This window comes from Tasmannia lanceolata, unplaced genomic scaffold (genome assembly GCF_043159265.1).
Source record: "Tasmannia lanceolata isolate RefF3 unplaced genomic scaffold, GAP_Taslan_0.1 ptg000037l, whole genome shotgun sequence".
Taxonomy (NCBI): domain Eukaryota; kingdom Viridiplantae; phylum Streptophyta; class Magnoliopsida; order Canellales; family Winteraceae; genus Tasmannia; species Tasmannia lanceolata.
Genome location: NW_027518714.1, coordinates 4,010,732 through 4,034,473, shown reverse-complemented (window position 1 = coordinate 4,034,473; position 23,742 = coordinate 4,010,732). Strand labels below are relative to the sequence as shown.

The following is a 23,742-nucleotide window of genomic DNA, read 5'->3' as shown; positions in this document are numbered from 1 at the left end:
TACTATTGCAGCGCAGGTCCCACATTCGACCAATTCTAAGTTATCCATTTTGCCAGGCCCCATGTTAGATACACAATTGGCACCCCACCAATCAGATGATCCAATCGTTCAATCAAGAGCCAACAGAACCTACATGTAGGCAATGGTCTCAATTCAACTGTGAAAAGTAGATCTCAATAGCTAATTAGGACTGCACAATTAGTGCAAGTTACGGGGCATTGCAGTCCAACAGAGCCTAGCCTAGCCGCACTCGGTAGATGGTCCAAATCACCCAAAAGATCGGGCTTACTATGAAACAAGTAGCTTTGTCTCCTTGCAATTTAGCCTCATTGTAATACAACAAGGCGTGTCCATTACAACATAGTGATTCTTACCTTTGATTGATCCAAACTGTCCATTCCATTGGTCTTGCTTTGGATCTCTCATGGCCCAAAAATCGCGTCAACCATCCAATCTTAACATCCAAAAATATGTTTTTTTATCTTTCATCGATGTTCAATAACAAAAACATACATTACTGGATGTTAGAATTGGAAGATTAGCTTGATTTTTGGGTCATATGAGGTCCAATGCCGAGCCTATCAGTATAGGGTTGGGAACTTCGAATCGATCAAAAGAGGGAGCCACTATATTATATTGGGTGTGCCTCAGTTTTACAAGTAGGTTTTGCTCTACCAAGCATTGCTCTGAGTTCTATATAATGTGCTTGTATTAAGCAAGTTGTGGTTAAGGAAGCACCAAATGCTAGGGAATTTGAGCTCGCACTTGCAACTTGCAACATATGACGATTTGTTGAGAAGATGTAACTTGCCAATCAATTATGTGACTTTAAAAAAAAAAAAATCCAATAAGAAGATTTACAATTCCCTCCTTTCAATTATAAGTTTCAGCAAGTACACGCTGTGTCACCTTCAAGGCTTTGCTTGGTTTCCTAAGCACAACTTTCTAAGTAATTAATCTCGGTTTTGGGTGCCATGTCGGCTAGTAGCGGTGTTTGGTCGACAAACAACAGAACTACTAGGAGATTACTCACGCAGTCGGCCTGGCATCCATCTTAACCTCCAACAAGCCATCAGCAAAACACATGAAAAAAGAGGGGTTTTTTTTTTTTTTTTTTTTTTGAGGTGAAATTCTCGGCTTCACAAAACCACTAGCAAATACACCATCTTCTATTTTTTTAGCATTTTACTACTGCTTACATGACAACCAAACAACACTTACTACTCCACCTACCAAGAGACCACTTTACTAATCTACATAGAGTAAGACAACCTAAATGACCCAAAGTTGCGACACCCATAGCAAAAATTCAATCCTACTCATGATCAGAAGCAATTGAGGAGAAGATGAGAGAGCGCCGCTTAAGATGATTCGGGCATATCCAACGTAGGCCTTTGGATAAAGTGACTCGTGCCAAGTTGATGGAGTAAAAAGAGGTAGGGGGAGACTGAAAACACCTTGGGTAGAAACAGTGCAGAAAGACTTGAGGGCTAGGAACATAATAGAGAACATGACCTTGGATAGGTTAGAATGAAAGAAAATGATCTATGTAGACAAACCCAACTAGTGTCAGGAGTAGACTTAGTCAATTTGAGCCGGGTAGATCCTTTCACCTTCTTCATGACAATTTTCTAAAGGATTCATTAGCCGACCCCAACTAGTTTGGGACAAAGGCTTAGTTGAGTTGAGTTGAGTTCAGTTTATGAAATTGAAGCAATCATAATTATGATAATTTTTCTACTTGAATATGTATTAGTCGTCTTTTTTTTCTCTTACGCCCTATTTGTCTTGGATTTTGGAAACCGCTTACGCATCCAAAACTGATTGTGCAATATGTACAATATTAGACTATAAATTCATTTGCAAGGAAGAGGACTAGTCACCCTTTCCCATTTGTACAATATTAAACTTAGCAAATAACCCTTTCCCATTTCCTAATGAGTTGGCACATTGAAGACTAGTCACCAAACATCAATGATTTATTGAATAATAATTACTGAAATAGTGTATATGAAGAATCTTCAACCATAGCATACTTGGGAGAAAGCCCAATCATACTGAATTCGTTAACCACCCTCAAACACCATGGAGAACACCCTAGAGATTGCATGTTCTTGAATAGAAGTTAGTGAAGGGCCAAAGTTGTGTAGTACATCTCCGGATACTGATGAATCTCATTTTTCAGGAAACAAACCACGATACAGCCAATATGATAGACAGGTCACTCATGGCTGTATGCTATTTACATCTACAGATTTTGGAAAAAAAAATTGGAGTACTAAGACAGCAATTGTGAAACAAGCCGCAGATTTGATCCACTCCTCATTTTACAAATAATAATGCCACGTAAGTCATAAGAATTCATGCCAAGGAACAAAGTGCAAAAGAGGAAACTAAAGAAGTGTTTTTAGCCATTCCATTACATAGAGATTCATCTAAAACACCCTATATATAAATGAAAACTACATTTTCATGCCTACCAATGGATAAGGCGTACCTGAGCATGCACAAGTGGGTCTCCAGACCATAAAATGATTATGGCCTTGAGGTTTTGAATTATGAAGGGCGACTTACTGCCAACTTCAACTTCTTTGGTGGTGGGTTTCCTCCAGATATCAGGACATAGGTATAGAAACACAGCATTGCGGCACTGCCATATAGAAAAAAAAATATATAGAAGATGTTAGAAATGGTAATATTCTGAACCTACAATCTTAGTAAACAATAATACCAAAAGCCATATCCTGCATTACCTCACAACAGCATAGAACCCAGTAGGAAAGAGTTTCTTGGTCTGCACTACCAATAAGCATCATGGTTAAAGCAATACAAACAGATTACGGCACTGGTAAAACAAAAGATTGTGTACAGTATGCCCTACCAAAGAGTACGTCTGAAAATTCTTCCCAAGAAGTGCCGCAGCAAGTGCTGCAATGTCAAGAAAGCATGGTGAAATTATATAATTTCATGAAAGATAACAGCCTACAAGCATGAACATAGTAGTAAGCACTAGAAGGAACGATATGAAATGGTTCTGGTTTATGTTTCTAGCTGTTTGAATGGTTAGAATGATCCTATGGAGCTGATTTTTTGGGTGATCCAAAGCATTCATTTGATTGGCCCTCACATAGATAGGGTGTGCCCAAAAAATCAGCTCCATAGGATCATCCCAACCCTATGATTTGTGGCGGTAAAATGGACGTGTATAAACCTTCACAAATCTGTCCATTTTTTGCCTCCACTGTTTGAATGGTTAGAATGATCCTATGGAGCTGATTTTTTGGGCACACCCTATCTATGTGAGGGCCAATCAAATGAATGCTTTGGATCACCCAAACAATGTAGCCCCCCACTGTACTAAAGTTAATGTGTAGATAACTTATCTACACTAGTGTGTAGGAAATCTTTTCTCTGTATATATATCTATGTTTTAATATACTAAAAATTCCATAGCACAAATAGATTGTGATCTTCAAAAAAGAAGATGAATAATGTCCAAAAGAAAAGTTTCAGATACCTGCTTGTCCAAAGATTAACGGGAAGTTAGATTTCCCTTGCCTCCAGACTTTCAAGCTATAGATGCTCAGGGTCAGCAAAGCACCTCCAAAAAGCACACCAGTGGTTAGAGTTGTAGGATTTCTTGAAAAAAGAAACCCAACAAGCCCACCACTTAAAACAAGCCCACCTGTGGCAAGATAAAAACAAATTCATATGGGAAATGAGAGGTGTGTGTGACACCTGATATATCATAGACATAGAATTTGATTAACTGCTCAAAATGAAAAAAAAAAAAAATTAGCAGAGAATCAATCTAGAGATGGAACTGAGAATTAAATTAAGATATGTCAGAATTCAAATGCATATACAAAAACCACAGGTTGAAAAATGGGTGACATGCACATGCTATGCATGCCGGATGAGCATTAGATGTAGGTTGAACAAGTAAAAGCCATATCAAATGTTAGATTAATAACAAGATTGTGATACCAACCAAGTACAGAGACTACAGTATTGAAGTTGCTTTTTATGAGAGTCTGCGAATGGTTTTAACTGCAATAAGTATACTTTAAAGAAATCACTCACAGTGAAGGATTCGAACAGTTGGTTGCTAAAGCAATTAGGAGGAAATTCTAAAATGACCATCAAACATAAAAAGTGCAAAGGGCTGAGAGTTATCCTCCAACCAAGGCATTAGTGGGAAAGATGGACCAAACTGCCATGGGGGTGCCCCCACTTAAATAGATCCCACTAACGCGAACACACAGGTCTCAACCCCAAGTTCTCTTCCCAAGGAGGACGGAAATGGGGCTCGTATAAAATAACTTACAATCTGTCAGTTTTTTTAATGGCAACCTATAATCTGTAGGTAGAGAATAAACTGAAAGAGAATACTTATAATTTCCATTTTGTTGTGGAGTAGCAACACAACTACATTGGTGTATGATGCCATGCTCATGAAAGAAAGAGGTCATATCATTTTCTATCCCATTATCAGTCCGAATCTGTTTTACCCTTTGATCAAACGGATTTTCAATTCATTTCATGAAGGATTAAGAAATGATAAAGAATGGATTGCAAATGAATACTTAAAATTTTCTCAGAGAAATTATGTTGCAACCCACTTGCTTTGGAATCTTTCCACCCATCTCTTCGTCTAGAATTTTTCATTGGAGCGACAGCTCACAGTGAGTTGTATGGGCCAATGAAAAACTCTAGATAAAGGGATCAACGGAAATATACCAAAAACAAGTACGTGAAAAACCAGCTTCCCTTTTTAATCAGCAAAGATATCATCATGAAAACCAAAAGACAAAATAAAAAGACAAGTGCAGAAAAGATGATGACTAATAAAGCTAAACACAGAATTATTATCATATAGACGAAAAGCTTAAAAGTGAAGCAGAACATGCTTGTTGAACCATGTAAAGAACACAAATATAATGAACCTAAACAAATTTGAAAAACAGATTTCCCCGTGCCCTGATTAACAAGCCCTTCACAATTTCATAGAATGAATATTGAGAGATGAAAAGTTGGCAATAATGATGGATGCATACTCACCAAAGGGAATCCCAAAACAGAAATCATGGATCTTTGCTGTTTTTTGCTGTTGGGTGCCACCATTTGTATTTAAGGATGTCTCCATCCCTAAGTTTCCATCAACCTGTTCTGTAGTTGGATATGATTCCACTGCCCCTTCTATGTGTTTGTTTGGTATCTCGGCTGTATACTTTAAAGTAGTCTTAGTCTCTGAGCCTGGAGTTTCCATGCTGCTTCCATCTAGGCGCATAGAAACTAACAACTGTATAGTAAAAGGTCCTATAACCAGTGAGTGTAACTATTGACTTGTTTTCTCTCGAGAAAAAACTACTGACTTGTTGCAATAATATCTTCAAGGATTTAATTGTTTTTTCAAAGAACAATAAAGATTAAATTCAGAGCCTTCAAATATAATTCAACTTCCCACCAGTCATGACAGGATAGTAAATGAACAGAAGTAACAGTGGTTATCCACACTTTAAGAAAACAATCATCACAGATGGAATTAAAGCTACCAAGAAGGTAAAATTAAGTTTATTGTGTGCATGAAGAATGAGTGTTTTGAATCAAAAGTTTAAGGGCCTCTTTGGATACCACCAAGATCAACCCTTATTTGCAAATAACATTTTTTTAGTTATTCTTATTTGTAAATGAGACATTAAAACCACTTGGGAAGCCATTAATTAAACAGGCATAAAACTAATTATGACCATATTTGCATATAAGATTATATGCAAATATGACTATATGAATATAAGGATATATCCAAGTAAGTTTTTGTGGTTTCCAACACAGATGCCCTAAACCTGCAATAAAATGGCCAGATAAGAAACGAATAAATAAATAGCAAAGCTGTCCTATGACAAAGAACTTAACCAATCCTAAAAATTAGAGAACTACTCTGAAAAGGAGGACTTTTAGCCTGAAAAAGTTCATCAAATGTTCATCCGATTTTACAAAGACCTATAAAAAAAAATAGAATTTAGTAATTTACCGTTACCATTCAAAAAAAAAAAGTAATTTACCATTTTCCTTTGTATGGAGGATTAAAGTTATTGGCTACGCGACTGAAAACTTCCATTAATGGTCCAAAACCTAATTTCATGTCTCACATGAACCTTTACTACAAAGCTCATGATCAACTCTTTAAGCAAATGATAATTATATCTTCAACTGAAGTTCTTTTTTCTTTTGATAAACTAAAATTTTATTAAGGAGAAAGAGTATACAAAGATATTACCAAAGGGGTAGAGACTGGCCCAACTAAGCAGCCCCTGTCGGCCGCATCGCTGGCTAAGGAGAAGGAAAAGTATCCTTTCTTTCGCTCAGCCAACTTCCTCTCCATTCTCTCCACCACCAGGGCTCACAAGATCTTTAGAAGGAAATGGCCACACCAAGCGAGGGTCCCAAATACAATATCAGTTATGACTCCAAATATTACATACATATCCAAAACCCTTCAATAAGCCACGTTGAATCCTCAACCTAAGCTATGTTGATAACGCTAAAACATAAACATGGGTGAATCATGAAAATAAAATAGGAAAATGAACAGATGAGCGACAGGTGGATGGAGAAAGGTGTATTGTAGAGTCCGAAAAACAAGAGGAGATCGGCATTATCTTCAACATCCTCACTTAATGTAAAAACTTGCAGTCCCAAGTAATCACTAAGCACTCTGAGCTACAAGAACTTTTTGTCAGAAGAGGGTTTGTAAAATCATCAACTACTTCAGCTCATGCTGTAGTACTAAATTTCAATACTTTGAAAATGAGATATGTACAATATCACATATGACGATGCTGAATTTTTACGAATGATTTGACTGGATCCTTTGTCACTGTAAATGTAGCCTATTATCACAGAAAAACTGAAAATTTTGAGATGCCAAATAGTTCTACCTCTAGAAGACCACATAGCAAATTCCCAAGTCTCTGGAAGCTCAGCATTATGGCATGGGATGACACAACTAACCCTGAAAAGGCTGAAAGCGAACTTCTAAATCTCGCTCATGAATAAAAAATGGATCAAGATGTTATCGACAAACTCAACACCAGTGATACATAGAGCGCAATGGTTAACGATGATTATTTTTTCTCTGACAAAGATGATCAACAGTGAAGATCTTCTCCAAGCAGACAATCCAACAAAAGACATTAATCCTCTATGAAGCCTTAGATACTCATGCTCTCCAAGCTGAGGTTCAATGGTGGATCCCATCTCCAAATTCTCTAATCCGTGTTGTGCCTCCTAATGTAAGTCGAATTTATTCGACTAAGGAGAGAAGTGATCTGCTCAACCTCCCAATTGAAGAAATTTCTTCAAAATCTAACACTCCAGTCCACCTTCTTGTTAACTCTGCAAAATGAATCAGCCACACTGATATCCTTTTCAAAGGCCATCCTAAAAAGCCCATGGAACTCCAGACTAAGGGCTCTGCCACTGCATCATTAATCGAACCAAAATCTGATTTTCTGGCAATTGTCAACCCTAAACCTAATCCCTTCCTGGAAAAGAGGCCTAAATTTTCCGATACCACGCCAGACAAAGACACCATGAGTCTGCAGTTGCCCTTAGACTTTCATGCCCGGGCTCTCTAAAGAAGGGTCATGTTCATTCTTTCAACTACACTGTTCTGTTGTAGGGTACCCATGTTAGTGAAGTGACACTTGATTCCTCGGTCTCTGCAGAAAACTAAGAAATTACGATTCATGTATTGCGTGTCAATTAGTCTATGGACATTTCAACCTTTTCGCATCTAATTCTCAACTTCTGCCAACCAATGCTTGAATTTGAAGAAGACTTCAGACTTTCTTCTCATGAAATACACCGACACATTTGAGTGAGCATAGTCAACTATACCTTCATTGTTTTGCGTTTGTTGTCTTAAACCTGACTCTGTTGCTCCCACTACACATAATATTTGCAAAAATCCAATTTTCCATTTCGAACTCCCTTAAGCAATTTCTGCTTATGAATTTCCATCAACCCCAACTCATTCATATGCCTCACGCATATGCCATACCTCCGAATCAACCTCACTGACCTCAACTGATGCAAACTCCACCATCACGGTGTTCCCTAGTAGCTTGTGCATGTTTTCAAATTCCGGTCCCATCATTAAATATGACTCATGAGGGTTCATCAGAAAGTAGGCCCCAAGGTAAGTGAAATGTTGTCCTAATGTCAACAATGGGTCCTACAAGGCTCCATTCATCATGAAAAATGGTGGGATGGGATGTGTCGTTATGATTTGTAATGATATTTTTGGTGCGGTAAAATTTAAGTGGGTTCTAGTAGACCTTCTAAAAAAGAACGCGAATAGCGTTTTGGAGGTAGAACTTAATCTTTCCAATTTGAAAAGATTCTAAGATCTGAAATAGGTGTCTATGGGTTTTATTTGGCAACTTAAGATAGGAGCAGAGTTTAACAAAGTTTTAAAAGTTAATTCAGAGATAATTTCTGATTTTTTTTTAAAAGGGAAAAAGTTATCTTTTTAAGAAGCAAGAAGTAGTACAGTATTCATTATATTCTAGGCTTCTCTAAAATAGAAAGTAGTTGCCGGTAAACACAAAACTCAGTTGAGTACTCAAATCAAGTTTTTGAGTTCAAAAGGCCTATACACTAGTATGATTTTTCATGTTTTCCTTTTTGAGTGTCAAGGTTAAAGAGGATTTAAAAGAAACACAAGTGACCTCTTTAACTAGACACGAGACTTGACCAAGTTGGGTTGACTCTCAGCTAGTCTTTTGAGTACACCATCATTGTTTACACACTAACTGTAAGATGATGAAATGATGCTAATAAGCCCCCTTGTGAATAACTTTCAAACTTCTGTCGTGGTCGCAAACCCTTTATTTTTTGAAATCATAAGAGTAATATTAAATAAAAGGGGAAATACCCCAGTGACCGAGATGGTCAGTACATAAATGACATCAAAAACTTATGGGATACAGCCCACTTGAGGAAGAAAGTAAAAAATCTCTAGCCTCTCTAGCTACACCTTCTTTTGCAAGCCTGTTAGCTTCTAAGTTTTCGAATCTTCTTACATTCTTAAAGGAAATAGACGATTTTACAACCCGATCCTTGATCTCATCGATCCAATGAGCAAATCTCCAAGAGTGAGGGGAAGACCCCTAGAGAGCCACCTTATGACATTGAGGGAGTCACCCTCTACTATTAGCCTATCAAAGAGGTTGGGTTCAATGAGCCAAATTCCTTGAAGTACCACTCTAATCTCCGCATCATCTGAATCCGTCATCCCTAATGGACCCAAGTAGGCCATTGATGTCACCCCATGACTATCTCTAATGAGACCTCCAACTCCAGCCAGTCCAAGACTCCCCGAACTTGACCAATCAAAGTTCAATTTCAGCTTGCTTATCTCTGACGGAACCCACCCGCTATTGATAACCTGAGTCTGCTCACTACTGATACAGATATCTCTCCAACCATACCAAAAGTCATGAGTTGAGACGAATTTAAACTCTGTAAGGATTTTAACCCATGCAATAGTGAGAACTATCGCCTTGGTAGTGAGAAATGTAACGAGGCCTTTTAACCAGACCCTTGACACCCTGGCATTCCTTTCTTTCCCGTGGTGGCAAACCTTCTTCCTCCATTACTAAAGAAATTACTTGAAAGTCTTCATAGTTCATACCACTTTTGAAAACTCATTTTGTGCCCCTTTACCCTTACCAAATTAAAAAATGTTTCTGTTTTTTGTTTTCCACAAAACAATCAATCACATACAAATCTCAATATCTTGACAAATATTAAATTCCTCGTAGTATGCACACTTTACCAATTTCAATAATGCTTCTGTTATTTCCATCAATCACATACAAATCTCAATTTCTTCACAAATATTAAAATCCTCGTTATATACACACCTTAACCTTCTTATATCACTTTCAAAGAGACCATTACCCAAAAAAAAAAAAAAGGATACCACTTTCAAAGAGCATCCCACTAAGCCTTTTTACATCAGTATTAAAAAAAATTGAAAGTGGAAACAGATTGTAATTTTTTGTGATAAATTACAGCAACATCAGTAAATACGAAGGATTACTCTTTTTGGTCAACATCATAGTTCTCCATATTTCCTACAGAAAAAGAAAAAAAAATCCCTGTGTTTTCCCAACTATGCAGTTTTCAAATAGCCCGAGATCTAGTTTGGAAAGTTACTGTAACCACTCATAAGGAATCCCATATAAATTGGAAAAGGAAATTGAAGAGAAATGAGTTGGAGAAATTACGCGTAAAGGTATGCGTCTCCCATAAGAAACGGATCCGATGAGGACCTTGGAGTTGAAGCAAAGCCCATCAGAGAAAGGAATTCTGCAATTGAAACGCCCATAGCTTTGAAGAGAAGCTTCCATTGATGAGGAAATCTGAGCTTTTTTAGCGAGGAGGTTGACCACACTGTCTTTTTCGTTTTATACGTAGGGGGTTGGGGTTTGTTTTAGGGAGAAATTTTCAATGGTTCTGGAAACTCAGTAGGTGGAAAAGGACCAAAATTAAGTGGGCGGCACTCGGCAGGTGTGTATACACACTTGTAAGCGTGTATAGCTTTCAGAAAAAATTTCCTCAACGGGTTATTTTCCAATTTCCTGTTTACTTTCTCTTTTGTTTCTCGGCGAGTGGACAGGTTTCTCATCATAATTTCGCCCCCTCCCTGTAGGCTATTCCCCCCTCCCCCTCGACGGCTGGCTAACGTTAAACATTAGCATATGTCACTTTCCCACCATTTGACCGGTCTCTCTCTCTCTCTCCACACACACACAACATGAACAGTTGGTGGGCCCAACAAAACCCTTGGTGGAATGGTGGGCCCATCTTTAAACAACGTAGGCCCCGCCCATACCACTGTAGGATAATCCAAACCGTCCATTTGATGGGCCATAAACGTAAATAGGTTGCGTCCCAAAATATCATTTCCATAGGCTGATCCTAGCCCTCCGATCTAAATAGAAACTACATCTTATGCAACCTCTATAGATTGTAGGGTTGTGATCATCTTATGGAAATGATTTTTGGGGCACAACCTATTTACATTGTGGCCCATCAAATGAATGGTTTGGATCATTCTATAGAGTTGGTCGTAAAGTAACATTAAGGCCCGTCCACAACATAGGACGATCCAAGCCGTCCATGGTTTGGATAATCGAGTTGGTCGTACAGTAACATTAAGGCCCAATCGTAGGCCCCATCGATTTTTTTCAAATTGAAGCGTACCATCCACAACATAGGATGATCCAAGCCGTCCATGGTTTGGATCCTCCTATGGTGTGGTTCGTACCAATTTAGGCCCCACCCATATTTTTGAAAATGAAGTGTACCGTCCAGACCATAGGATGATCCGAGCCGTCCATTTGAGGGGCCATAACGTAAATGGGTTGTGCCCCCAAAAGGGTTGGCCCATCAAATGAATGGTTTGGATCATCCTGTGGTCGTACAGTAACATTAAGGCCCGTCCACAACATAGGATGATCCAAGCCGTCCATGGTTTGGATAATCGTATGGAGGTGGTCATACACTAACATTAAGGCCCAATGGTAGGCCCCACCGATATTTTTCAAATTGAAGCGTACCGTCCACAACATAGGATGATCTAAGCCGTCCAGGGTTTGGATCATCCTATGGTGTAGTTCGTACCAATTTAGGCCCCACCCATATTTTTGAAAATGAAGTGTACTGTTTAGACCATAGGATGATCCGAGCTGTCCATTTGATGGGCCACAATGTAAATAGGTTGTGCCCCAAAAGTCATTTCGGTAGGATGATCACAGCCCTACAATCTATAGAGGTTGCATAAGATGTAGTTTCTATTTAGATCGGAGGGCTAGGATCCTCCTATGGAAAAATATTTTGGGACGCAACCTATTTACGTTTACGGCCCATCAAATGGACGGTTTGGATTATCCTATGGTGTGGTATGGGCGGGGCCTACGTTGTTCAAAGATGGGCCCACCATTCCACCAACGGTTTCTGTTGGGCCCACCAACTGTGCAGAGAATAAGTGAAGAGACCCATTTGGTCATTTTCCATGGGATGTTTTTTAAAGAAACCAAAATTTTGCCATTTTTTAGGAAATTTTCATTCATGGTGAACCTGGGATTTCATTTTTTTATGGAATATTTTTTCAAGGAAACGTTTTTCCAATAAATGTTTTTCCCTAGTTCCAGATATCCCTCAAAGAGGAATGATTCAGTAGGGCCCACCCACTATGTAACAACAAGTGGGTACCCCTTTTGATTAATCCGAACCATAAACTTGACAGGCCTCACTTTAGTAATTACACCAATCATAGAATCATAACATTCTAATTATGTTTATTTTTTTTTAACTGTTGAATGTGAACAGCTGCCTATATGTAGTTTGGAAAATGTTTACAAGAAAGTCACTTTTTTATGCTCCTTCCTAATCAGACACTTCATGGACCCCACTTTGTCTTCATTTACACAATCGTTGATATGAAGTGCAACCATTGGGCCAGCCAAATGCCATTGAGAATCCATCAAGCCTTGATCGTACCTGGTTTAGGGTTCAGCCAAGAAAGCTAATGGCATGTTTGCCAGCCATTAAAAAAATTCATGAAATCCTGATTTCCCTAGTGGGAGAAAAGGGCAAGGAGACCCGGGAAAAGAAAAATTTTAGTGATTGAGAAGAGCATGTGATGGGTGGAAAACAAGGAAAAAAAAACTTGGAAATTTTTTTCTCAGATTTCCAGTCTCTCCGCACTCATCCCCTCTCAAATTCTCTGCCATCAACCCTCTATGACGGGTTGGACTCGTAACTAATGGTTGAGTCGTTATCTCGCAACCTTGAGGGCTCAAGTTCAAGCCCAGCTTACCTACCCAAAAGAACAACAGCCCCCTGTCACTCTAATCGTTGATTTTTGTAGTACTTTATCTAGAGTATGAGATGTCTGTTGCAGGATGGGACCAAGACCACGAGGTACATGATGTTATACAAGATCAACGGTCTCGATCTCATAGACATGGTCCTATATTCCTCATTGTAGGACCCATAAATTGCCGCATAAAGTGACTTTCTCATGTAGTTTTTGGCCAGTCCATGTTCAACAAACAAGATATAGTGTTAGGATTGGATTATTGGCGTGTGAAGTGAAGAGATGAAAAGCATCAAGTGGATTGTTTACCTCTGAATTTGCTCCCTAAATCACTGGTGGTCAATGATCTGGACTTCGATTTTGTTTGTTGCAAAATTGCAGAAATTTCATGGAACTATATGCTATGGATCAAAGCCCATGAAGCGAAAAAACCATTGAAGAATGAATACCAGCAGCTACATAACAGGGTGTCGAAAGTCTATATACAAGATCCTGAGGCAACCAACAGTTCAAGGTGACGGCTCCCCGAGTTTACTTACATTCATCTTTCTAACAACCAGTTTTATTTTGATGGAATATATGTTGCATATTGGGGTTTTTATTCAGTCAAGAACAAGGACAGACTCCGTTCAGCTGGCTCATTCTTTGTGCTGTACTTGTTTACCATTCTGATCAATTTTAGCAGCAAAAACTTCGCTAAGTCCATTTACCGCAATATCTGTATCTTCACATGAGAAATGGGATCTTAGTCCAATCCAACACTGGTAGTAATCATGATCCAAGTATGGAGAATCGAGAGCCCATGGACAGATTCGAGGAATCAGACATGATTCAAACATGAAAGCCATGGTATCAGTAATTCTGTGTGGTTTCATGTCCTTTCCAAGTGTCACCGTCGCCTGTCAAAGAAAGGAACCAGTATGAAATCCAACAGATGGGGAAAATTCAGAAAGCTGTTACTTCAATTTAGGGGAAATCTACCTCAAATGTCTTGGTGTCTGGTCCATGGGGAGTCATGCAGCTATGAAGGCTTGCACCTCCAGGGAGAAACCCATCAGCTTTTGCCTAAAATAACATAAATATAGATTAGCTATATGCACATATACATGTCCAACATGTATTTATAGTAAATGGAACAAGATTCTTTTCTGGTTTAATTTTAAACACATGGCGATTATAGAAGTATCTGAAGAAAGAAAAAATTTTCTCAGTAAATAACTATCTTGAAAGTCAAATACATACGACAAAACAAAAAATTAGTCCCAAATCCCAATACCTCATATCCGCCGTAAATTAGGCCCATGAACTCGCTCATACAATTGCGGTGGTAGTATGGAGGGCGAAAGGTATTCTCCGCAACCAACCATCGGGGCGGGAAAATGACAAAATCGAGCAGCGCCACACCAGGTTTCTCAGAAGGGGCTGTCAATACTGCAATATATTACATTGGCCAAAGCCAATTAAAATGGGAATAATGTGAGAAAAGAGCACTTCTTTTCCACTAGAGCCTTACATTAATTGGATTCAAACATTCTAAAATGAGAAAAGATGAAGTTAGATACCCGTGTTTATTGAAGGATCGCCATGATCGATTAAAACAGTATTGAATGGGCAAAACTTACTCAGATCATACTGCAAGGAAAGATTATGTTTTCTCAGAAATCAGAATTAAGTCCTAAAAGATGCATTAAAACAGGAAGTCAATGATTTCAACTTTCAGATCGCATGCACACAGCCAGAAGAATATTGAGAAGATATCAAGCAGATATTGTAACCCATGTGCTAATAAGCTGAAAGCATTTGAATGTGAATCACACCAGAAATGCATGCACCTATGTTGAGCAAAGACTTCTAATACTAAAAATTTTGTGATGCCATAAATCATAATAGCATGAGTGTGTAGACAGAAAGCTCTTACGGATTAATTTTTTCTTAAATTCACCTAAAATTAGACATGCAGTGGATTCAAACATAATGCTTCAAAAAGCATAGTTCTCCATACAATTAAAGAGCTAAACACTTCAAAGAATTGGTTTCTTCATTTCTTCTAGTGCAATATGGTGATTAATGTTGGTTTCATGAATAAAAAGCAGCACACCTTATATGGAACGTAATTCCCATGCCAAGCAACCACATTGAATGGAGAAAAATCTTGGTTTGCAGTGAACAGTTCACCACCAAATTTTTGAACAATAGTGTACCCTGGATGGAATTTCTGTTCAAACCAAGCGGTGGGGACCAGAAAATCCCTCGAAGCAGCAAGACCATTAGCACCTAGAAAACATTCAAGTATCTATTGTCATTATTGCAAACAGACACTTAGTGAGATCGTGTTTCACAATAGAAGAAATTTTTTCTATATTTCTGTTCCCTTTGTCTGGGCATCAAGTTTTAGTACCTATTGGGCCAAGATCAGGAAGTTGATAATGGCTACCAAAAACCTCGGCCACATAACCACGTGATGGACCATCTGGAAGGTCAACACAGAAACGAAATCCCTGTGGCAGGACAACTATTTCACCAGGAGACACTTCCAATTTTCCGCATTCAGTTGTGATCCAGAGCCCTGTAATAGAAAGAAAAGAAAAGGTAGCAATGAATCTAATGAAAGATCATGCCGTCCATAATGAGCACACTTCTTATCGGCAGGAAAATTTGGGTCACTTCCCACTTAAGAAAGCAAAAGTAACAAAGGCACATGAAAGCTGAGGGCTGAAGCATTTTTTTTACGGAAAGGATAAGCAGGAAGAGGAACATGTTCTGCAATGTTTCCACAGAAGAAATGCATGAAAGAAACACATTGAAAGAGGAATGATAGATGCAAGGGCTACAGACGGGCCCTTGAAAAGATCCACGTCATTAAGTGCAACCGAATTCAGTTTCTTAACCGACTTTAAAAATGACCTGGATCTATTCAAGGGCCCTTCTCCGGCCCTTGCATAAAGAGAGCCCTTGCATCTATCATTCCTCATTCCTCATATATATATATATATATATATATATATATATATATATATATACTATGAAAGTTACATTGGGGACAAGTAGTCCCACACGATTTACATAGCATGAAGATCCAGGATCATACATCCTGGGCAAAAATCATAAGAGAACCAACTTTTCTACACCCACATCCATCTAACATAATCATTAACCCTCCACAAAAGCAAGTCACAATATTTCCAATACCCCATATAAACATCTGAACATATTCTAAGCTCAAAGAGAATACATACACCACAAAGAGAATGTAATTATCCACCATTTGTCAAAACCACCCCTACTCCATTGGAGGCTTCATCCAGAAACACAAACAAACATTTCTTAGAAAAACATTTCATGAATCCTTCAGCCTTTGGTAGAGTAGAGATTAAACAGAGGAAAAATCCTCGAGTAGCGAAGACCCAAGTGCCTCAAGCACACTCAAATAATCTCATTTAGCGTCCACTTCCTCGGTCAGAGCATAAGTTCCCATCTTCTAAACCATTAACGGCTTTCCTTTTCAACCTTCAAAACCAGGAAAAAACCTACACCACTTGTTCCATAATTAACCATGGAACAAGTTGTAGTTCAGCCAAACCCACATATTATGGTAATTTTCTCAGGGGCATTAATGGAGCATTAGTTCCTCGATTATCAACGTTAACTTTTGAATGCATCTCTTCAATTAAAGGAGCATTATTCGTAAAAAACTTAGAGAAGAGATTTCCATGGGTCCCTTTTTCCAAAAAAAAATAAAAATGGAACTATGGCTATGCATATCAATGCCCATGTATGCAACAATAAATAATGCACTTCATATATGAAAACTTGTATGATATTCAAGCAACAGGAGACACTTTCAGTAGCTGTAAAGAACAAAGCCCACGAAAATCATACAGGAAATTACCACATAGAAAAGCTTACGTAAGTCACTCACTTCCTTTCTGGGGAACTATTAAAAAATCGCCATCAGCATTGCAAAATGCACAATTGTCCATGGATTTGTTAGCAATGTACCTACAAACAAACGGAGTTCAGCCATATTCCAAAATTCAGACAGGACAAGATGCAAGATACCCATAACAGCTTCTTCTAAAAAATACAACAATTATGACATCAAATGTGCACAACTACTAGAAGGCATCTGATGATTGTGATACTAGAAATATGAAAATATAACTACTCGAAAACTAAGAACTATGAATTACATGTGAATAGCATATCCATATCGAAGGTAAGAGCTTCCTGCTCCGCATATTGTATATAGCCCATCAATGAAATCAGTTGGTGAATCAGGAATATCTGCAGGCTTCCAGCGCAGTTGCGTTGGATTCACAGAGCTTGTTGACTGATTAAATTCACTCACAAGATATTTGTGGCTTGGAACACGAGGTTTGAATGGTTCATGCGTAACAGATGGTTTAATGCGGTATAGCCAACTGTCAAGAGTTCAAGAGAGAAACAGATCAATAAATAACAATAAAAGAACCTTCAAGAAACATCATATTTCACTTCAAAATGCATATAATTTTCCTAGGATATTGAAAACAGAACATAAAGTATAATTACAAGAACACCCAAGAAATAAAGAACTGGAATTATGTATAATGTACTGAACCACAAAAAGATATAGTTTTTTTTTTTGAATGACAAAAAAAAATATGGTTAACTAACTAAACTATATATATCAACTTCGTTTCTTTCTACAACAAGAAAGATTAATGATTTTTTTGGAAAAGTTTGGGAAGGAAAAATATTTTAAATTTTCCTACTATTTTAACACATGAAAAAGATAATCTCATATTCAATTTTTACTTAGAGGGACCTTCAATTTATGATAATATTCCTCTAAAATAACCACAATCATATCATTTCCCTCTAAACTGTGAAAAGAAGAAATTTTCCCAACAAAAAATATTTCCACCGGAAACATTTTTCTTGCAATCCAACCAGGGGCCTTGTTTGGATTGCAGGAAAAGTTTGGAAAGGAAAAATATTTCGAAAATTTCCTACCTTTTTTACATGTGAAAAACATAACTTGAACCCACCCTATTAAATTTTTTATTTAGAGTAACCTTCAATTTATGATGATATCACACTAAATTAATCATAATTGATGGGGTGTAAAAACAATCCTCCAATAAAGGGCCGACATGCGGCAAATAGGAAAACCCCTGATTAACCCTCCTAATGAAGGGTAACTAAGTAATCATACCCAAAAAAAGGGAAGTTCCAGTACAGCCTCTGCCCTATCACAAGTGACACATGTCAAAGGGCAAAAGGGTAAACCAATATCCAGGCCCCCAACTATAAATAACCTCAAAAGGTCAAAGGTGGGGGTTCGATACCCAAGATTTACTATTCAAAGCTTTGCTTTCCTTATCTGTTGCAATCATTGACTTAAGCATCGGAGGGCCTATCCAGAGGATCCACTCTGGGTTGGTCGTCTGACCCGGTGTTACCTTGCGCAGGACACAACTCTGCATCCTGCCGGTCTCAATAGTACTTCAGATCAATTATTATCCAATCGCACGCTTTATCCCTGCCAGGTCAGCTCTTCTTCGACTGCCACATCATGTTTCCGATTTCGACTGTAACAATAATCATATTATTTCACTCTAAATTGAGGAAATAAAAAATTTTCCTCACGAGAAATGCTTTTCTATCAATCCAATAGTAAATCAAGGGAAATGTTATCAGCATTACTGTATTTTGATTAGGGAACTCCTCACTTTATTAAAAGTATGGTATGGCCCGCACCATAAGATGATCCAAACCGTCCATTAGATGGGCCACAGCCTACCCCAAAAATTATTTCCATAGGTTGATCCTAACCCTCTGATCTATAGAGGGTTAGGATCACCCCTGTAACATTCAGATCGGAGGGCTAGGATCAACCTATGGAAATGATTTTTGAGGCACAACCTATTTAGGTTGTGGCCCATCTAATGGACGGTTTGGATCATCCTATAGAGCGGGCCATACCGTACTTTTAATAAAGTGAGGAGTCCCCTCATCAAAATACAGCAGTGCTTATAACATTTCCCTAAATCAAAATCAACACACAAATCTGCATCATTTCCTACATGTGTTTAAATCGGAATTTCAGTAAATTTATGAAGTTGCTTGCGTTGTAAAGAATTGGGTCCCCTTTTTTCAGTACCATCAGTGACGGGATTTCAACAAAAAGTTAAAAAGGGATTTCAACAAAAAGTTAAAAAGAATATTATATGCAGATCACCCATGAGAAGAATTCATCAGATTCCTACTAACTAAAGTTCCTAGATTCCATTATCACATAACCTCTATGAAGGGGTGGAGAAGCAACCGTTAACTCCAAAAGCATAAAAGTTAACGAAAACTGTTAAAGAGAGAGAGGGGGGGGAATAGCCATCAGAGAGGGGGGAAATATCACTCCCCATTTTGAAATCTTCATTTTTCATTTCACAAAGGGGTAGAACTGACCTTCTCTGATTGAGCTTTCGAGGGGCAGTGAAAGCTGTACCAGAGATCTGCTCTGCGTAGAGACCGTACGGGCAGACTAAAGGACTGTTCTGCCCCTGAGGTAAGGCCCCGGGTTTTGCCTCCGAAGAGAAATCGTTTCCGAATCCGGACTGGTATTTCATCTCCGCCGAGAAATCGGGACCGTCGATCTTCGAAACCTGTTTCTTCTCCATTTCGGGTTTTGATGAGAAGAAGGAAAAATGGAAGAGACGTGGTGGAATTGATACTTAGTTTATAACTTTACACGAGGTGGGCGTCATGACTCATCATGAGTAGTCGGTTGTCCGTAAGTTTAGCGATAGTTATCTTGAGAAATTATATTTTATAATGTTTTTTTTTTTTTTTTTTTTTTCAGTGGGGACCGGTGGCGTGGGGTGGGGGGAGGGGCGGGGACAGCGGGCGGGGGAGGCGTGGGGGAGAGTTTACACACTAGAGTTATCTACACACTAGCTTAAATTGGAGTGGGGCCCATATTGTTTGGGTGACACAACGGGCTCTCACATAGATAGGTTGTGCTAAAAAAATTAGCCTCATAGGATCATTCTAACCATTCGAATAGGGGAGGCAAAAAATGGACATATTTGTGAAGATTTATTGCACGTCATTTTACCTCCACAAATTGTAGGGTTGGGATGATCTTATGGAGCTGATTTTCTAGGCACACCCTATCTATGTGAGGTCCAATTAAATGAATGCTTTGGATCACCCAAATAATGTGGCCCCGGCTGTATAATAAGCTAGTGTGTAGAAAAACTCTTTTCTCATATTTTGGATACTTATAATCTATGGTGGGCCGACTTGTACCGGTCTCTGTAATTAGAGTCGTTGGTCTTTACGGGTGATGACTGATGACATCCTAGCCCTTGACTAAGTTGGCATCTTTTGGGGTTGAAGATGGAGTCTCAAGTGGAACCCAAGGTTGATGGTAGGATCAAACGGTGACGTCAGCATATTAAAGATAAAGATTGAAATGTTTGATTCAAGTCTCTTTTGAATGTATATCGTTGTTAGGCCTAAAATCGGTAACAGGTTATGGTAGGGCTGGGTGGTCCGAGCTAACAAGCCACGACTGAGGGGCTGGTTGAGTCCTGCGCTGCACAAGAGTACAGACAAGAAAGAAAAGGGTCAGAGGACCAACCCGGAGTGATACTCCGGACGGGCGCTTCGACACTCAAGTCAGTATGAGCAGGAGTGCAGAGCAATGTCAGAGCAAAAGCTTAGAGTTTTGGTTCTCAGATTTTCAGGACCCTCACCTTAGTACAAGTGAAGGCTATTTATAGTGATTCTGAGCCACCTGTCTAGGACAGGTGGTAATTCTGAGCCACCTGTCCAAGACAGGTGGTGGGCTCTGTATGGACCAGGTCTCATACCTAAGAAGGGCAGGTGGAGGTCCCTGATTGGTCCAGGTGCCACACCTAGTGGAGACAGGTGTTGGCCTTCCAACGGTCCTTGTGAGGGCCACGTGCCAGCAGCTAGTTGGATGCTGAGTCCGGATTCCCTCAGGGCTGAGTCCGGATTCCCTCAGTGCTGAGTCCGGACCCCATCAATCGTCATGACGTTTTATTAGGCATTTTTTTAATTGGCTCGATGGCTTTTCGGTAATTGGGATATCCTTATCGATTATTTGGAAAAGTGTCGGATAAGGAAGAGTGTCGTTGTAAGGGAAGTGATATATTCACCTTCTTTTCTTCCCTCACCCACGCCTCCACTATATTTACGACCTTAAGTGATATATTCGCCCCCTCTTCTTCCCCGGGCCACCCTCTCTAGTGTATTATGATTTATGACTGCTTTTTTGGCACTGCTGGGAGTGGCATGAGAAAGAAAAGGGGGGAAAGAGAAAAAAAATGGATCAAAACTGAAGAAAATGGTGGGGCCTATAGAGAGAGAGAGAGAGAGACGGTACCTGAAAGAAACAAAGAAAAGGATACGTGAATTCAAGACCGTGAAATGATAAAATGGTCTGATGATAAGCGGAGGGAATAGCTCGGAGGAGGTTCTGGCCAGGGCGTCCTAGAATGGCATTATAGGCTGACTTGGCCTTAACCACCAGGAAGGTCACCATGGCAAAGGACTGGCGGGGCGGCTCCCCGATAAGAACTGGAAGCTCAATCTGCCCTTCGACCTTGACAACTTCTCCTGAGAACCCGAACAGATCTGAGTTGGCCGGCTTCAGACGGTCAGCTCCGATCATCATCTGTTCAAAGGCGTGATAGTAGAGGATGTCGGCGGAGCTCCCGTTGTCGACCAGGATCTTCTTCATTTCCCAGTTCGCCACTAGCATGGTGACGACCAGGGCATCATCGTGCGGGAGGATCAGACCGTCAAGATCTGCCTCCGAAAAGGATATCTCATTTTCCGGCTCGGCCTTCTTGCTGCAGGCATGGACGGCGTTGACCTGCCGGGCATAGGTCCTGCGGGCCGATGAAGAGGTCCCTCCCGCGGTCGGCCCTCCTGAAATGGTACCAATAACACCATGAGGTTGAGGTTGAGGTTGCGGTACCTGAGGAGGGAGAACGGCCGGGGCAGGAGCTTGGATGCGGTCGCCCAGGGGTTGGGCGTCTCGAGGGCTTCTGTCTCTGGGCCTCGGGTTGTCCTGGCGCTCCCTTCTGCTGTCATTATTTTTTAAGTACCTCCCGAGGTACCCTCTGCTTATCAGCTGCTCGATCTCCTCCTTGAGATGAATGCAGGCATTGGTGTCGTGGCCGTGGCTCTTATGGAACCGGCAATACCTGGACATATCTTGCGTGCCCGCCTCTGGTGTCTGCTTCTTCGGCCATCGGATGAAGTCTTCTTTCCGAATGGCTGCCAAAATTTGAGCCCTGGATGCGGTGAGCGGCGTGTAGCGCTCCCTCGTCGGGGGGCTCCTCTCCTTTCGAGGCCGGGGGGAGCTCCTTTCCTTCCGGGACGGACTGCTCTCCTTCCTCTGGGGCCTGTCGTCCCTACGTTGCTTGGCGGGGTTCTTCTCCTCTGGTCTTCTCTTGCTGACGGAATCCAGGGCAGCGAGAGTTTCCTCGACGGAAATGTACTCTTCCGCCCCGGTCATCAGATCTGCCAAGGACTGCGGATTGCGTCGAGCGACTGCTCTTCTGAAGTCAGTGGATCGGGCTCCGGCCAGAAGAGCATTCGTTGCCGCGGAGGGGTCCAGGTTGGGTACCTGCAGGGCCTCCCTGTTGAACCGGCCAACGAACGCTTTTAAGGCCTCACCGTCTTCCTGCCTCAGGGCCATCAGTGAAGCCGTTGTCTTTCGAGGTCTTCTGCTGCTCATGAAATGTCGGGCCAGGTCGTCCCCGAAGTCGTCGAAATTGTCCACAGACTTGGGCTTCAGCCGCGAGTACCAGTCTCTCGCGGCTCCAGTTAATGTGGTGGGGAGTGCCCTGCAAAGGAACCCGTCCGACGCCCCGTGGAGAAGCATCGTGGTCCTGAAGGTTTGCAGATGATCCACGGGATCGGTGGTCCCATCGTACTGCGGGATCTGCGGCATCTTGAAGCCCAAGGGGACTGCCGCACCGAGTACCCTGTCTGTGAAAGGGGGATTGCTACTGAAGATCCTTGAAGCAGGGCGGCCATGATCTCTAGCCAGCTCTTCGATTCTATTATCGATCTTCTGGATCCTCAGTAACATCGGATCATCCCTCTGTTCAGCCAGACGGGCAGGTCTACTCCTTACGGCTGATGGGCTCCTTGCGGATCCGGATTGGCTGAGGGGACTCCTTCGCCGGTGCCGCGTTCCCTCTCCGTGCATGGGGTCTCTCTTGCTGCCACGTTTCTGCACGGAGGGAGATCGTGACCGGTGATGCTGACGAGGCTCAGGGTGCACATTCCTGTCCCGCGAGCGGTGGTCTCTTCTTGTGGAGTGACGAGTTGGGTCCCGGAGTGGAGACGCGCGTTCTCTGCGGGAGCTTTCTCCCCTCTGAACGGGTCGAGAAACCTCGACTGGGTGTTGCTGGAGTGCGGGGGCCGCATTCCTGAACTGCGCAACTACAGCAGTCATTTCTTGAAAAAGGGCCCGCATCTCCCTTGGGGTCGGGGTAGGGTCTGAACGGTCCGAGTGGGGCGAAGTCTGCTCCACGGCCGCCCCGACCTCCACCTGCGAGGCCAGCCGCTCACTTCGTCCTTCACGGGGGGCCGTAGCCCGAGTAGCCCGAGAAGTCGGAGGTGCTCGCTTGCCGGTCTGTCCTACCATTTTTATCTGAGTGAGATTTCGAACAGCTTTTTGTTGCGTGGTCCCACGGATGGCGCCAAATCTGTTAGGCCTAAAATCGGTAACAGGTTATGGTAGGGCTGGGTGGTCCGAGCTAACAAGCCACGACTGAGGGGCTGGTTGAGTCCTGCGCTGCACAAGAGTACAGACAAGAAAG

At 41.0% G+C, this 23,742-nt stretch overlaps 2 protein-coding genes across 2 annotated transcripts; both read right to left on the bottom strand.

Annotated features, from left to right (window-relative positions):
• Positions 1 to 2,290: 2,290 nt before the first annotated feature.
• On the bottom strand, positions 2,291 to 10,545 carry LOC143860905 (protein FATTY ACID EXPORT 1, chloroplastic-like). The gene is made up of 6 exons (XM_077371756.1): positions 10,299 to 10,545; positions 5,062 to 5,302; positions 3,518 to 3,685; positions 2,882 to 2,928; positions 2,754 to 2,794; positions 2,291 to 2,650 (listed from the first exon to the last, which is right to left on the bottom strand). Exons 1-6 carry the CDS (start codon positions 10,419 to 10,421, stop codon positions 2,557 to 2,559), a joined length of 714 nt encoding a protein of 237 aa, XP_077227871.1. The 5' UTR covers positions 10,422 to 10,545; the 3' UTR covers positions 2,291 to 2,556.
• Positions 10,546 to 13,329: 2,784 nt separating this feature from the next.
• HGO (homogentisate 1,2-dioxygenase) lies at positions 13,330 to 19,645 on the bottom strand. Its single transcript, XM_077371440.1, has 9 exons — positions 19,343 to 19,645; positions 17,086 to 17,316; positions 16,815 to 16,894; positions 15,294 to 15,461; positions 14,994 to 15,169; positions 14,458 to 14,527; positions 14,172 to 14,326; positions 13,877 to 13,960; positions 13,330 to 13,794 (listed from the first exon to the last, which is right to left on the bottom strand). Exons 1-9 carry the CDS (start codon positions 19,552 to 19,554, stop codon positions 13,534 to 13,536), a joined length of 1,437 nt encoding a protein of 478 aa, XP_077227555.1. The 5' UTR covers positions 19,555 to 19,645; the 3' UTR covers positions 13,330 to 13,533.
• Positions 19,646 to 23,742: the final 4,097 nt, after the last annotated feature.